At 38.1% G+C, this 16,388-nt stretch overlaps 2 protein-coding genes and 1 long non-coding RNA gene across 3 annotated transcripts; all 3 read left to right on the top strand.

Annotated features, from left to right (window-relative positions):
• Positions 1-110: 110 nt before the first annotated feature.
• LOC122885630 (fibroblast activation protein, alpha) lies at positions 111-8,986 on the top strand. Its single transcript, XM_044216979.1, has 26 exons — positions 111-782; positions 1,005-1,086; positions 1,571-1,660; positions 1,783-1,877; positions 1,977-2,051; positions 2,640-2,692; positions 2,903-2,975; positions 3,145-3,265; positions 3,351-3,505; positions 3,679-3,776; positions 3,902-4,031; positions 4,147-4,185; positions 4,277-4,375; positions 4,475-4,545; positions 4,651-4,704; positions 4,981-5,105; positions 5,274-5,324; positions 5,563-5,661; positions 6,304-6,373; positions 6,494-6,688; positions 6,891-6,945; positions 7,049-7,148; positions 7,825-7,883; positions 7,992-8,064; positions 8,238-8,311; positions 8,503-8,986. The coding sequence occupies exons 1-26, from the start codon at positions 780-782 to the stop codon at positions 8,608-8,610; spliced, it is 2,247 nt and encodes a 748-aa protein (XP_044072914.1). The 5' UTR covers positions 111-779; the 3' UTR covers positions 8,611-8,986.
• Positions 8,987-9,300: 314 nt separating this feature from the next.
• gcgb (glucagon b) lies at positions 9,301-11,893 on the top strand. Its single transcript, XM_044216980.1, has 4 exons — positions 9,301-9,731; positions 9,905-10,010; positions 10,960-11,115; positions 11,331-11,893. Exons 2-4 carry the CDS (start codon positions 9,916-9,918, stop codon positions 11,449-11,451), a joined length of 372 nt encoding a protein of 123 aa, XP_044072915.1. The 5' UTR covers positions 9,301-9,731; positions 9,905-9,915; the 3' UTR covers positions 11,452-11,893.
• Positions 11,894-13,633: 1,740 nt separating this feature from the next.
• On the top strand, positions 13,634-14,070 carry LOC122885770. Its single transcript, XR_006380189.1, has 2 exons — positions 13,634-13,809; positions 13,910-14,070. It is a non-coding gene; the product is annotated as an uncharacterized LOC122885770 (long non-coding RNA).
• Positions 14,071-16,388: the final 2,318 nt, after the last annotated feature.

Raw genomic sequence — 16,388 nt, 5'->3', positions numbered from 1 at the left:
GAGCCTGTGATAGCCCCTCAGAGCCCACCTGTCAACACACATGCAGACAAACAGGTGCTGGTGGTTTTCTGTCAAATCCAACTGTTAGTGAGTCACTACTGTTTACCCAGTCAGAGCTGCTATTTTTAGAGCTATTTTTAAAGAATTGTTTCCGCATACAGATACATAATCAGATCGATTGTCTGGGACATGCACAAACATGCAAGTTGTATATATCCTAGAGTCTTATCTGGCTCTATCTATCTCCTTTTCCGGAGGGGGGGGGGCTGCGTTTCCATTCTAAATAATGAAATATAATAAAAACTGTCCCTACCTAGAGAGTGGAAAAACAACACTATTGTGTTTATTTTCACAACTGGAAAATATGAAAAAGCACATGTTGAACTGAACTAGGAGGTACAGCTCTGGCCGACTTTTCCTGCTTTCTCACATTTGTTGAGCGAATGACTTGCGCCCTCGGTGAAGCCACTTCCTAAATATCCACAAGTTGTGCGCTCTTGGAAAGTTGTGCGGGCTGCTGACTTTAGGGAGGCATCTCTTGTCTGGTGTCGGACTTCTCAGGAATGCACCGGGAAGTGTGAGAAGCCTGCTTCTGCTGAAGTAGGACGGAGCTCAGATTTCTTATGTTACCATATTTAGTTTAAAGCCATTGTTGCGGGTTTTTTGTAGGGAGAGTATGTTAGCCAGGCTGCTTGTCCAAGAAGACACTTTAAACTTCACACCATCGACCTTCAAGGATTATTAAACACTGAGAGCTTCACGGCGGCTGCTTCTGCATCATGGTCAGTAATCAATTTACCAGCTTCAGTTGTAAAAAAAAAAAAAAAAAAAAAAAGTTCTAAAATACAAAGAAAAACATTTGTAAACGCAGGCTTACTTACTGTGGACAGAATGAAGCTCACTGTTGGGATAAATGAATAGACTACAGTACGAGAACCTGCAGCGTCAGCTTGTGTTGTGTGATTTCAGAGGATGTTTTTGTAACTTTGTGTCACCTTTCACAGGGCTGCAGCAAGGTGCTGTGGGGGGTGGTGGGGGCGGCTGTCGTCATCACCTTAATAACGATCCCAGCAGTTTATTTCAGCAGTAAGTTATAGCTCAGGCCTGTCTGTGCATTTCTTTCTCCCTGTGTCTGTGCTTCCTGTTGGAGTTCAGTATGAAAATAACCAGAAACAGCTTGTGTAACACTGAAGCTTCAAATCATGTTTTACAAACCTTTTCTTTTTTTGCGTTTGATTGATTCATTTCAAGCAGACTTTTTTCTGTTTCTGATGAACAGTCTACTTTTTTGCTGTCTAAATGTGTGTATTTTTGAGTTATCCGTTTGCCTTGTTTCAGTAACTTGTGAATGAAGAGTCAATGATGGTATGATTCATAAATTGCTCTTGTATAGACTATCAGTGTGATAGCATGCTGCTGGAAGTTGTCATTCAAATAGCGCCACCGCGTGACGCACAGACGGATGAGTTTTCATTTTTCATTTCTGATTTAACAGCAACATTTTCTGATATTGTTAAAGGCAACAAGCTCTGGTGGCAACTAAATTAATGCAGCATGCGTATCATTTCAGAATCTCACAGTACCAAAAGGCCACTCACCCTTGAAGATTACTTCAACGACACCATTAGGTGGAAATCCTACAATTTGTATTGGATATCAGGTAGGTCTATCACCGTCAGGCAGATCACCTCTCTTATATAGGTTGTTCTTTTGGGGATGATAATATATGAATCTTCATGTTGTGTACAAATCTCAGATATGTATTGTCTTTTATATCTGCAGACAAGGAGTATCTGCATAAAACAAGAGATGGAAATGTCTTCCTCCACAATGTCGAAACACAAGAGGAGTCACTATATTTGAGCAATTCAACCTTTGTAATATACATATATTTTCAAATATGAACATTTTGTGACAATAATAATAATAATTACTTATATTTTACACTAATATTTTCATAATCATTTTCATTGTAGGCTCAAGTGGATGCCACAGATTACATGTTGTCAGGTGATTATAAATACATCGCTTTTGAAAGCAATTTCACAAAGGTGAGAAACTCCCAGTGAATGTTCCCCAGTTAGCTTTGTGTGTCTGTTTTTATTACAATAGTTAAACTTTTCCAGCAGTTCACTGTAAATGTCACCTCAAGTTTGATCATAAAAAACCTGATAACCAGTAGTGGAATTAGTACTCACTCAAGTACTGCACTTAAGTACAATTTTGAGGTACATTTTATGCTACTTTATACTTCTACTTCATTACATTTCAGAGAAAAATATTGTACTTTTCACTTCACTACATTTATTTAAGAGCTGTAGTTACTAGTTGAGTTTCTAAAAGAGTATCCATTGTTACAGATTAAACTACCAAAAGTATATGAAGTAGTTAAAATGAGCTCCACCTTGACCAATAACAACACTGAAGTACCGCTTACATATTAATAATGATGCAATAATATAACAGTGTAACACTGACAGTAGCCATTCTGCATTATGAGTACTTTAACTTTTGATACATCAAGTACATTTTGTTGCTGATACTTATGTACTTTTACTTAGGTAAATGATTTGAATACTTCTTCCACCTCTGCTGATAACAAAAGTCTGAAAACAAGTTTTGTATTTGCAATCCAACAGAAATGGAGACATTCATACACAGCGTCTTACTCCATCTACGACAGGGAAAGTTCGTAAGTTGCCCTGTTTTTTTGTGATAGTATCCTAAACTGCAGGATTTCATCAACTCAAACTAAAGAAAACATGTTTTTACAGTGATAATCTATTGGATTCTTTCATACTGATACAGTATGTCATTTATCATTATATGGACAGACACATCAGACTAATAAAAAAGTGATTTACTTGGTATGACCCTAAATTCTTTTCATATTTCTTTCCAGAACATTTGTTATGCCTGCGAATCTTCCAACTGTTGTGCAGTACTTTGCCTGGGCCCCAACAGGAAACAAATATGTAAGTTTACACCATGTTATCATATACCCTTGTCTTCACATTCAGTTGAAGTGAACAATATTGTTGTAGAAAGTGTGTTTGATGAAGTAAAGTTATGAATCTGAGTAGGCATTTGTATTATATTTGTAATTAAAATCATCCAGAACTATAACTACAATTTGTTTTGCAGGCTTACATCTCAGACTTCAACATTTTTCTCAAATCCAACATCACTGCTGAAGCTGTACAAGTGACCCACAATGGGAAAAAGAATGAGATCCTCAATGGTGTCCCTGACTGGGTATATGAGGGTAAGTAGCGTCCACTTTTACAGAGGTGTGCGTCTGTGTCTGTGTATTGTAAATGGTTACTGAATTTTTTTCCCATCAATTTCAGAGGAAGTGTTTGCATCAAACGGGGCAATATGGTGGTCATCAACTGGAAAATCCTTGGCTTATGCAGAGTTTAATGATACAGACGTTCAAAAAGTGGAGTTCTCTTGGTATGGATCTGAGCAGTATCCTCAAACAGTGGCTGTTCCATACCCAAAGGTGCTTTTCTCAAACATAGTTGCATGCAATATTCTACACTGATAGTCAATATTTATTTATATAGCAAATTACATGGGCAGCTCTCTGTTCACATTGTCTACTCCATGATTTATCTTCCTCACACTCTCATTATATATATTTATTTATCAAGAATGTTACATTTATTGGTGCAGGCTGGATCGACCCTTACCAAGGTTAAACTGTTTGTGGTCGATACCACAAATCCATCCCGCCGCACACAGGTGGTCGCCCCCGCTTCTGTTGCTTCTGGGTCTGTACATTCTTTAGTTTATAGCATCTCTTAAATCAAACTGCATTAAAAACAGAAGCAAATACAATATCCTCATGGTCTGCCTTATGTGAAAACCTTGTCACTTTCTGTTGCCTTTTGCTCAGTGATCACATATTGTGCTCAGTGACCTGGCTTACAGAAGAACGCCTTGCTGTGCAGTGGCTCACGAGAAAACAGAATTACTTGGTTGTACAAATCTATGACTTTGATGGGAGCAGCTGGAAAGAAAAACAGGTAGCTGTCACTTTTCGTGTTCCCTGTCTGGTGAGGAAATCATGAGGATGTATTGACTTCATGATCATGTGAGTAAATGCTAATTAACTGCAATAAATGTCTCTACTTTCTATAGAAATTTGAACAAACAAGCAAGACAGGCTGGATCGGCCATGTAAGTTTCCAAAAAGTTCCACCATTGATTGTTATTTGTCAATTAATTGTTTGATTTGGTGTACGACTATAAAATATCACCTTTTTTTCAGTACATGCCCTTACCGCTTTTCTTTGCTGAAGATAAACTCAGTTTCTACAAAGTGATGAGTGACACTCAGGGCTATAAACATATTCATTATGTGAAAGATGTAAGTATTTTCCAGTTATATTTATGCAAAACGTACTGCACAGTAGCTTTCATCATGTCTTTGATGTTGACTGTTATTCTCAATGGGCATTTTGTTAAGGGCAAAGCAACACCTGTTACCTCTGGGAAGTGGGAAGTCATCTACATATCCAAATTAACAAAAGATGCCATGTGAGTGATGATACCATACATTTCTGGGGAAAACTACATAAACCGTAAAGAATATTAGAAAGTAAATACATGTAAATCTGACTTGTGTGAAATTCTTTTCTACAGATATTATGTGAGTAACGAGTACCAAGGAATACCCGTAAAGAGAAATCTTTACAAGTAAGGAATTCTTATCTGTGTGATGGCTAAACTACGCTTCTTTTTTCTTTTTCTTTTCTTTTTGCAACATTTTACATTCCTCATATTCGGTTTTCTTTTGTACCACTTAATATGCATATGTGTATGTATTCATGGAATCCAGAAAGACTGGTGAATACATTAGCCAAAGCTAATTGGGATCCTATAAACAAGAGCACAAAATCTTACAACAGTAGCATGAACTGGCATGAACTGAATGACATAACTGACACAAGTTGCTTCTTGTTTGTTTATCAGGGTTATGACTGGAAGCAGCCCTTCTGCCCCTCAGTGCCTCACCTGCGGCCAGTATAAGGACAGGTGTCAGTACAACTCTGCTTACTTCAGCTTTGACGCCTCTTACTACCGATTCGACTGCTATGGTCAGTTACCCATCCACATTTCCTCTTAAGCAATAACTCATCCATGGCCGATGTGTTGGGATTATCTGTGGTGGGGAGCATCTGTGAACAATAATCTGAGCAGAAGTTGTACAGAAGACTTGATGTATAATCAACTATTTGTGCATTTTCTATTTGTGTTTTTACCAGGACCTGGGTTGCCCCTCTACACACTCATGGACAACAGGGGCCAAGGGGCAGGTCCGTACACTGAAATGAAATGTACTAACCCAAAGCCCATTGTTGAATGATTTATTGCAAGTGTATCATTTTACAGTTAATTCTCACATTTTGTGCCATACAAATGTGCACAGATGCAATTGTATTATTATTTATACAGTTTTTTATCTAAAAGTAGAAATATTTTTGATATTTATATTAGGTTTTTGTGCACATCAGTCATTTCCAGTATGAAAGTTATTCAATTATCTTTTTTCAGAGCTCTCCGTTCTTGAAGACAATAAGGAACTGGAAAATATTCTGTCAGAATTCAAAATGCCAACAATGCAGTATGGCACACTAAAGGTTGCAGGATTCGGTGAGACAATGCATGTTTAAAGATCCCTTCCAGTGTGTTTGAAGAAATACTCTGCTTTGGATAATAATCTGTGTCTGATATAGTTTTTCCACACACAGAAAAAAAACGTTCTTTTCCTCATTGAAAATAACAAAATGGAGGAATATACAAACATTTTTAATTTTAAAAGTTTAAGTGCTGGACACAAGACGTCTCCGACTTCACTTTAAAATCCGTTCTCAGTGTTTGTGCACTGAAGGTTTCAAGTTTCCACATCAAACTTGTGTAAGTTGCATATTGAAGTAGATTGGTTTCCACACTAGTTGTGATGCCACAAAATCCTGCTCGTACGTACATATGAGAACAGAGAACCTTTCCCCCTGAGTGAAAACAGCCTTCCAGTGTCAAACTCTGCACATACATCATTCTGCACAGTGAAGCTCAAACATCCAAGTGAAGGAACAATAAACAGGACTTTAGATGCATTTCATCATGTAAGGAGCTTTAAATTAGGTTTTACTTTCTCCCTTATCAACTTTGAGCATAGAACGTAAGTGGTGGATAAGTATTGAAGTAAAGACATCTGAGAGCTGAAACACTGATTCATCAGATATTGGATGGATGTAATTCCATTTTGGAATGACACTTTTTTTTTGCTAACAGATCTTTGGTATCAAATGATGTTACCACCGAATTTCAAGAAGTCTAAAAAATATCCTCTTCTTATTGATGTGTAAGTAAACAACACCCCTCAGCACTCCATCCCGATATAATATACACAATATAATATACAATATAATTCATTGAGCATTCATTAACACTTGATGATATATGCTGTTGCTGACCTGTGCAGGTATGGTGGCCCCTGCAGTCAGCAGGTGGACTATCGTTTCAAGCTGAACTGGGGTTCGTACCTCTCCAGTTCACATGGGTTCATCGTCGCCAGCTTTGATGGAAGGGGAAGCGGTTACCAAGGTGATGAAATAATGCACGCAATCTACAGGCGCCTTGGGACATTTGAAGTGGAAGATCAGATAACAGCTGTGAGGTAAAGTGTGTCTGCCCTTTTAAACTCTGTGACAAAACATCCACTGAGAAGTGATCTCATTTGTTGGCTTTACCCTACTGTGTGATAAGCAAAGTTATAATATTCATAAAGAATTTATAATAAAGGTAAATGTCTGGTTTAATGAATCTCCAAATATGTTTCCATTGTTTTTGCCAGACAATAAATTATTTCTGTGTTGTAGGAAATTCATCGACATGGGTTTTATTGACAAAGATAGAATAGCAATATGGGGATGGGTAAGTTGTACTCTGTCTTGTTGCTTTCTCTGTATTTTTCATATACTGATGTTTTTATTCAATGTTTATGCATTCACTAAATGTAACCATTTCTGACCTTCAGTCATATGGTGGTTACGTCACCTCAATGGCCTTGGGTGCTGGAACTGGACTCTTCAAGTGTGGAATAGCAGTTGCCCCAGTAGCCAAGTGGGAATATTATGGTTGGTGTACAAGCATACTGTAGTATATATTTCTACAGTCTGTTCTGTGAGCACTGTATTCCTTCTTTTACGTCATTTCTGCAGTGTACTTAAAAGAGTACTCCACCGACTTAGCACTGCACTCCTATAACATTGTCAGACTCGCAATCGATTTAGATCGATTTTAGATAAAAAAGGATCAAAATTGATGAAGCAGAACCAGCGACATCGTCTTTTTTATTCCAAGCATTCTTCTACCTTGTCAAAGCCTACATTACCCACAATGCAATGACTACCAGACAGTTCTGTTGGAGATTCGGGTGTGTTATGCAAGTAGCAGCTAATGTAGCCTCGAGCCTCAAGCAGAGGTAAGCTCACTTCTTTCTAACTCCACATGCCCAGATTTATTTAAATTTCATACTTGTAGTCTTCAGCCCTAAGCGACTTGAGACAGTTCATCAGACTTTGCGCAGTTTCCTCTGTTGCCACAAAAGGCTTTACACAACTTTTTTCACATATGCAGCAGACCTGTAAACAGACTTTGATGTGCAAAATCGGTGGAGTTCCCCTTTAAGGATTCAAATCCCTATTTGAATCTTGTCAACTCTCTGAAAACCTTTGAATAAGAGTGATTTATTTTAGTGTTTGTATAGTATGTACTGTACAACTGTGGCATTAACTGAGTTTCCTTTTGCAGATGCAGTTTACACTGAGCGCTACATGGGCCAGCCCACAGAGAATTCAGACTCTTATAAAGTAAATATTATATAAGTCAGTTTTATCACAATAATCTTTTCAATATACTGCATAATTCTGAGACATATAGTATGTTATTATAAGTGAAATTTCTCTTTTATTAAACAGAATTCCACAGTGACGGCCAGAGCAAAGAACTTCAAAACAGTGGACTATCTATTGGTTCATGGCACAGCAGATGGTACGTTCAGTCATTTCCACTTCTTTTCCGTTTTTGAGCATGTGGTAGCCCTATTTTTCAACAGTGTACCAGGTAACACAGTAAAGCCTTGCACAAATAGGACTCTATTTGCCTTGATGGAAACTTGAGCTTCAGTGTTCAGTCACGTAGTGAAAGCACTGTCTTTCCTGTAGACAATGTCCATTTCCAGCAGGCAGCACAGATCTCCAAAGCTCTGGTGGACGAGCAAGTGGACTTTGAGGCGATGGTAAATATTGGCTCAGGGAAGTGGGACTAATATTGGCCTTGATGGTGTTGATTTAATGAAAGTTTCAAACTGCCATGTATTATTATGCACTGTCTAAAATATGTATGATTTAAAATGTGTGTTTGATAATGTTACATGGAATTCTGAATTTTAGAGTCTATGCACTAATCTGAATTTGGTATTAATTTCAGTGGTACACTGACAAGAACCACGCTCTGAGAGGATCAGCCTACCATCATATATACACTCTCATGAGTCACTTCCTGCAGAAATGCCTCCTCAATCCCAAATACATGTGAAGAATGTGACTGCATTTATTGTGAACAGTACCACAGTTTATTTCTAATTTGTGTATATTTTATCTTATTATTATATATTCTGAAGTGTCAGGTTGAACTCTATACATTTGTTTTTATGATCAATGGATGTTCGATTTCTCGTATATATTAGCATTTGTATTTTATGTGGAATTATGGAACCTTTGTTAAAATATCTGACCTTTAAAACATACTTAAAGCCATTGCATGCATTTATGGTTGAAAACATGTTTTATTTTATGTGAAAATGGTAACATATAATGGCTACAACGCACTTCACTGATTTGTTGTGCAGTGTTATAATTTGTGTTGGAGTCGTGTTCTAATGAAAAGTAATAAACTCTGTTTTGAAATATAACAGTTTCATTAATTGTACTCGTTAAGTAGTCCTTAACATTTTTAGTCCAAATTATTTTTTCACACATCCTTACTGTATAAACATAGATTACAGTTAAAAATAATTAAGTTATGCATATTTTGTCTCTCTCAATAAAAACATGTTTTAATATGGTCAAGTTGGATTGTGTTGTTTAGATTTTATGTTGAATGTCTTGTGCTTCTTTGTGTTTTCTTTGTCTTTTAACATCTTGGGACCATGTTTGACCATGTTTTCACTTTAACATGTTATCCTTTGGATTTGTTTTTCCTCTATCTGATAATCCATAAATAAAATTAATCAATCAGTCAATTAAAGTCACAGTGAACCTTACAAAAACGTTTTAAAGCACACTTCACATGCTACTGAGAGACAGTAATTTGAACACATATGGATGCCAGTATTTGTCAGTATTTATTTGTCAGGGTAGAGGTCATGTGTGTTTGATTGTAAGTTTAGCTTTTACCACCCAGTTATTGTTGGGGGGGGGGTTGTGTTAAACAAAGGCAAATACATTCTGTGGACTGAGACGGAAGCTGACTAATGGGTTGAGAGTAACTGAGGATATGCTGAGGTTTCTGTGACGGGGGAGTCACCTGGGAGAATGTTCCTCAGCTCCACTATATAAGACTGTGCAGATCAAGAGGGGACCATGAAACAGCTTCAGAAGCCAAGAGAGAAGAAGGGCACCAATCCTCTCTCAGACGCTCAACAGAAAGGAGCACAGGTGAGAATTTTTGTGCCTTCCTCCTGTCAAACATCGAGAATGTCTACATGAGATTTCACTCTCTTGTGCTGTATTGAATATTCTCACGGTGTCTTTCTCTCTCTCTCTCTCTCTCTCTCTCTCTCTCTCTCTCTCTCTCTCTCTTTTCTCTCTCTCTTTTGCTCATCTTTCAGAAGCTCAAACAATGACAAGCGCTCACTCTTTGGCTGGACTCCTGCTCCTCATCATCATCCAAAGCAGCTGGCAGGTGCCTGATCAGGACACAGACCGAAATTCCATGTAAGATCAACTCTCAGCTTTGTCTCATTCACGTTGGCTTGAAACCCAAGCAAAGATCCTCTATGAGAGGATTAGGCTGGTCCTGAGCTATGCATAATTATGCAAACAAAAATGCATTTAGTTTCTTCAAGGTTTTAATATGACTGAATGGCTCAGATGCCTCTTTTCTTTTTGTTAAATTTATCTTTATTTTTGTGAGTATTTTTTTGGTTGAGAGGGTTCCAGTTGGCCAAACATTTCTAAAGGAAGAACACTTGTGCTTACTTGCAGATTGCATTTCCATTGACAGCTCATGTGTTGCACTCAGCTGTGTATCAGCTGTTGACATTAGGGAAAAAGGATCTACAGTGCCAATAGACCAAATGTAATTTATCGTTATGTCAAGTGAAATTCTTAATTTGAAAACCAGTGGGGAATGTTCATTTTAATGTTTGCGCTTTAGGGAAGTTATGTGAGATGGTGTGTTTTTATGTTTTTTATGTTTAATGTTTTAATGCCTTCCTTGTAATGTTATTTTCATGTACTGACATTGAATGTTTTAGTTATAATATGGTGTCTCTTGTTGCTTATTAGAATCGGTAGCGCTTGTTGATACAAAACTAAATTTACAAAAGTATCACATTGTAAATGAATCTTTGGAACATTCAATTTCACAAGCAACAATCACAGCATCAGTGAGATCCAAATCTACAGAAATTATTGCTGATTATGGGATGTATGAGTTGTGATTGGTGGATGAGAATGATGGAGCATTCTGGTGGTAAAGCCTCCAACAAGTAGAAAACCCCGTAAGGTACCCTGCAAGAGAGAGAAAAGACAGAGAAGAAAGGGTAGAAAAATTAGAACAAAAAGGTACGCAGGGCAGGGAGGCATTTACAGACATATGACAGGAAGGGTGTTTGAAATGAGATGGTGTCACCTTCAGCTTAATTATCTCCATAATTTCTAGGTTACTGACTGAAAACTCCATGCTGACTGAACCCATTGAGCTCCCAAACATGAAGAGACATTCAGAGGGAACATTTTCCAATGACTACAGTAAATACCTGGAGACAAGAAGAGCACAAGACTTTGTCCAGTGGCTAAAGAACTCTAAAAGGAACGGGTGAGTAATTATATTAAATATAAGTCAAGTCTGCTTTAATTGCATTAATACTGTAGATTACTGTATGCCTCTGGTATTGGATCAGAACCGTTGTTGTGATTTTAAAATCATGTTTTATGAAAATAATATTAATGTAACTCTAACTTGGCTTTTTGCAACACAATTACATAAACAGTTATTGTGACTGCATCATCTGGATGTGTCTGTTTCTACAGAAGTCTATTTAGACGCCATGCAGACGGCACCTACACCAGTGACGTGAGCTCCTACCTGCAGGACCAGGCAGCCAAGGAGTTTGTGTCCTGGCTGAAGACTGGCCGAGGCAGAAGAGAGTAAACTCAACCAGAGCGCCCCAACAGCTCCCTAAATAATGCAGCAATTCACACTGACTCTGTGCTATTATATGTTTCACAATCTGTAATAGCCCTTTTCCTCGTCATGCTATTAAATTCCCCTCATAAGAAGCTATGTTTGGCCTTCAGTGGTTGAAGGAAATGTTGTTCAAATGCAAAAATTCACAGTATGTTTGAAATGTGTCTCAATCATAAATGCTGTGTGAATTTTTATCAAGCATTCACATCATGATTCATTTTTTTCGCATTTCACATTTTTGGCATTTTCATATTTTCCTTCTCACATAAATTTGTAAGAATATGTTACAATCACGTTATTGATCTGAATTGCAACTTCGACAATTACATCTGTAGATAGTCTCAATTTTCTTATTATTCAGATAAAAGTCATATTTAGTTTTCAATAAAGAAATGTGTACAATCTATGCATTCCCTCTGAAATATTGGTTTGACAAGGATTGCTCACGGCAAGGATCTACATCTCAGTGGTGGTCAAGGGTGCAACTTTGGGCTGAACATTGGGGATTGAGATCTCCACCCATGTATGGGGGTCCGGAGACATGGTTTTGCAAATAGGCTCACATTAATTTTAGGGGGAAGAGACATACCAAAACAACATGCTCTACATATCCCAACTACTGGTCACCGGTGCCTCCTCTCCCTCTCTGGTCACCCTGCCTGCCCTGCAGCTACATTCACCTTCTTGGATCTGATTAAATATAAGATACAACTAGAAATAAAAACTAGTTATCTAATCGCAACTAGCAAGTACCTCCAGTAAAAGTAGTCAACAACTTAAAATTGTTGGTTGGTCTTTTGTTGCTCCTCTATTCATTTTGTATGCAGGCTTGCTATTGCTAGCACCACAGTTACTGCTGCTGCTTGAGAAGACGTGGGAAGGGAGGGGTTGAAAAAATGCTATTCTTTGCTTGTTAATTACATTGAATGGAGAAAACCAACCACTTTAACGTGTTTTATAACAAGTCATGTTTTTCATTCATCATTATAATACGATATTGGGGGTGGGGGGGTTGATCTGACTGGTTTTGATTATGGGGGGGGTGCCTATGCAGTGCAGTGTATACATGTACATCTACATACAGGATCCACCTGTTAATGCCCATCAAGAACAGAATAAAAAAACATTTTCATCAATAGTAGTTTTAAAGAGAACATAGTACATAGTCGATAGGTAAATGAGAATATAAAAGCTGTTGAGCATCAAGTACCTGGGAGTACACATGGACAATAAACTGGACTGGGCTAAGAACACTCAAGCTGTTTACAGGAAGGGCCAGAGCCGCCTCTATTTTCTGAGGAGGCCTTCAACATCTGCCGGACAATGCTAAAGATGTTTTATGAGTCTGTGGTGGCCAGTGCTATCCTGTATGCTGTTGCATGCTGGGGCAGTAGGTTGAGGGTAGTGGACGCTAACAGACTCAACAGACTGATCCGTAAGGCCAGTGACATTGTGGGGGTGGAGCTGTACTCTCTGGCGGTGGTGTCAGAGAGGAGGATGCTGGCCAAACTACACGCCATCTTGGACAGTGTCTCCCACTCGCTCCATGACGTGCTGGTCAAGCAAAGGAGTACCTTCAGCGGAAGACTCATCCCTCCAAAATGCACCACAGAGCACCACAGGAAGTCATTCCTGCCTGTGGCCATCAAACTCTTTAACTCCTCCCTCTAAGTGTCAGTCTATATGACCCTAAGTCATTAAACTGGACATTGATCATTACATCTCTGCAATACTTGACATAATTGTGCAATATTTTCTGTGTTAATACTCCTGGGCAACATACTTAAATTCCCTATTTATTGATATTGATATTTATTCACACCTCTATTACTGCTGTGCAATATCCTCTGTCTCATTATAAATAAGCTACACTTAACTTGGCAGTTCATGCACTAGTACTTTATACCATATTATTATCATCAACCGGTAAACCCACTTTGTACTTCACACTTATTTTATTTTATACTTATACCCACTTGGTACTTAATTTATTTTCTGACCTGTATTATAGTGTATTATATTTTTTGCTTAGTACTTCTATTCCTGTGTGCACTGACGTGACAGTGAGCTTGTGGTAGTCTGCCACCTTTTCCTCTCCAGCCCTGTGTTCTCTGTTGTGTTCCCCTTCCTGGTGTGTCTTGTGGGTCCCCTACTTGTCTTTGGATATGTGTGTGTGTATGTGTGTATGTTACCTGCCTGGCTCTAGGAACCTCCCACCTGCGGCTGATCACCAGCACACCTGTCTCCTATCTACTCATCAGTCTTCACAGCTTATATACCAGGCTTTTCCACTACTCCGACGCCAGATCGTCCCCGTACATTGTACGACAACTACGTCTAGGCTCTCGCTAAAGCTAAGTACTTTTTGCAAGTGTGTTTTTCCTTCATGTTTTTGATCCTGTCTGTTTTTGCTCTGCCTAAGGCATTACCCGGTGCTGGTGATCGCCGCTACTGTGGTTTCCTGGATTCCTGTCTGCCTGTCTGCCTGCTTCTCCAGCCAGCTTCACCTTGCCTGTCGTCATCTGTTTACACTGCTCATTCACCATTCGACTTTATTACGAATAAAGTGTGTTTTGGATTACAGAGACTTCTCGGTATTCTGCATTTTTTGGGGTTCGAAGATCGTGCATACGACAGAGCTGCTGTAGCAAAAGAGTTTCCCCTCGGGGATCAATAAAGTATTTCTGATTCTGATCTTCATCCAGTATTGTTGTTGACATCAGTGTTCATTTTTGGCCAAGAAAAGTGAATTGAACGCGTCATACTCTCTTAATTCTTCTGTTTATGTAGGCAGAACAAAAATAAATAAACATGTCACTCTCCAGGGAGAAATGTTCCCCCAGGTAACAGGATGATGTTTGTCACCTGTCAGCTGTTCACTGGAGAAGGATTTCCCAGTGATGCTGTGGTAGCACACCGAGGAGGGTTATGCTAAATGAAAGAACATGAAATAATGCCAATCAACTCAGGCTCTTTGGGAACAATGACTGGGTCAGCACTCATGTTTTGAAACATGAGCCAGCAGCTTGACATATTTTGGGATGTGCCACCTCTCTAAACTGGCATCCGTAGCACATCAACCCATCTGTTGATGACAAGAACCCCTGCCCACTTAGAGTCTATTTGTAGGCCAAATCTCTAAGGGTTATAAATTGGATATTTATGCTTAGCAGCATTGATATCAATGCTGTTATCATGTCACACATGTGCACCTACTTAATCATTTGACAGTTCTCATGATATGTGATTTTAGCTTAAATAATCCTCTTGGGGATTCAATGAAAGGATTTGTGGTTACTGATCAAGCAATGTTATCTTTCGGTAACACTTTATAATAAGGGCACTTTATAATGCCTAACTAATGCATCACAATGATTGAATGTATCAGGATGTATCATAAATTCCCGTTGCGCACCTTTAAACAATGATAAAGTCACTATGAGTTTATATGATTAGTTAACACTCAATGGATTATCAGTTACAGAATGTTTACTCTCAGTTATTTAATACATTCATCTACAGTATATGCAGTGGTGGAAGAAGTATTCAGATCCTTTACTTAAGTAAAAGTAGCAATACCACATTGTGAAAATACTTCACTACAAGTAAAAGGCCTGCATTCAAAACCTTACTTAAGTAAAAGTATGTATGTATTATCAGCTAAATGCAAATTATGCAGTAAAAAGGTCCCTGTAAGTGTTTAATTATATCTGATGTTTCTAGATTAATATTACTGCTGCATTAATGTGTATGTTGCATTTTACTGCTGTAGATGTTTAAGACTGAGCTAATTTGAACTACTTTATATACTGTTGGGTAGTTTAATCTACAGCAATGCATCATATTCTATAAGATCATCATATGTTTGTAGCGTCGCTGCCCTGTGAGAACCACGTATAATTAAAAAGTCAACTTTTCATGAGTTCAGAAAAACAGCCCTGTTTTCAGCTTTGTGATGATTTTCCAGCTTATCCAAGTTTTTGTTTAAATAGTTTATTTAGTTTGAGAAGCAGGAGAAAATTGAAATTCATAATCATCAGATTTGGAGATACATGGTTTTCAATGGACAGGAATAAGGGTATGAAAAATTCTAATCTGAAAAGTAACTAAAGCTGTCAGACAAATGTAGTGGAGTAAAACGTACAATAGTTGCCTCTGAGATGTAGTGGAGTGGAAGTATAAAGTTGCATAAAATGTAAATACTCAAGTACTACAAATTTGTGGTTAAGTACAGTAGGCTACTTGAGTAAATGTACATGTACATTCAACCACCGTTAATATGCCATCAAATTAGCTGGACTCCAGTTTGGAAAAAATTCAGACCCATGCTTTTGATCAGCCTCTCTGAAAACAGAACAGTACCTGATTGCTCAGAAATCCGACGCTGTTTTATCAAACTGGTAGTCAGATGATGCAAAAATCCACATATTGCTGCCGCATGACCCAATTGTCTTGCATAGACTTGTTGTTGATGAAAGAAGTGGAGTGTAACAACGGACAGAACGGTGAACAAAAATTTCTAGTAGATGCCATTTGACAAATCAGGGGAGAATGGACAGACATGTTAAGCTAACACAAATGGCCATATAACTTCAAAATAAAGTGATTATTGATTGTAAATAAGACACATGGAGTGTTCATCATTACTTCATCAGTACTTGACACAATTACTTACCAGTCACCTGGTTGACTTGTGTGCCCTCAAGTCATGTCATGATACTAATTAGTAAATTATTAAAACAATCATGAAATCATGACTCATTAGTTATGCATTACTTACGTGTTTTGTACCCTTGTTATTAAGTTTAACTCATCTTTCCATCGTTGCTGTGCACACACTATTAGGATTGAGTGTATGTGTGACAATGACAAGACAAACACGACAAGACAAACACGAGTCA

Source organism: Siniperca chuatsi, linkage group LG12 (assembly GCF_020085105.1).
Source record: "Siniperca chuatsi isolate FFG_IHB_CAS linkage group LG12, ASM2008510v1, whole genome shotgun sequence".
Classification (NCBI taxonomy): Eukaryota; Metazoa; Chordata; class Actinopteri; order Centrarchiformes; family Sinipercidae; genus Siniperca; species Siniperca chuatsi.
This window is presented reverse-complemented; position numbering and strand designations above follow the sequence as displayed.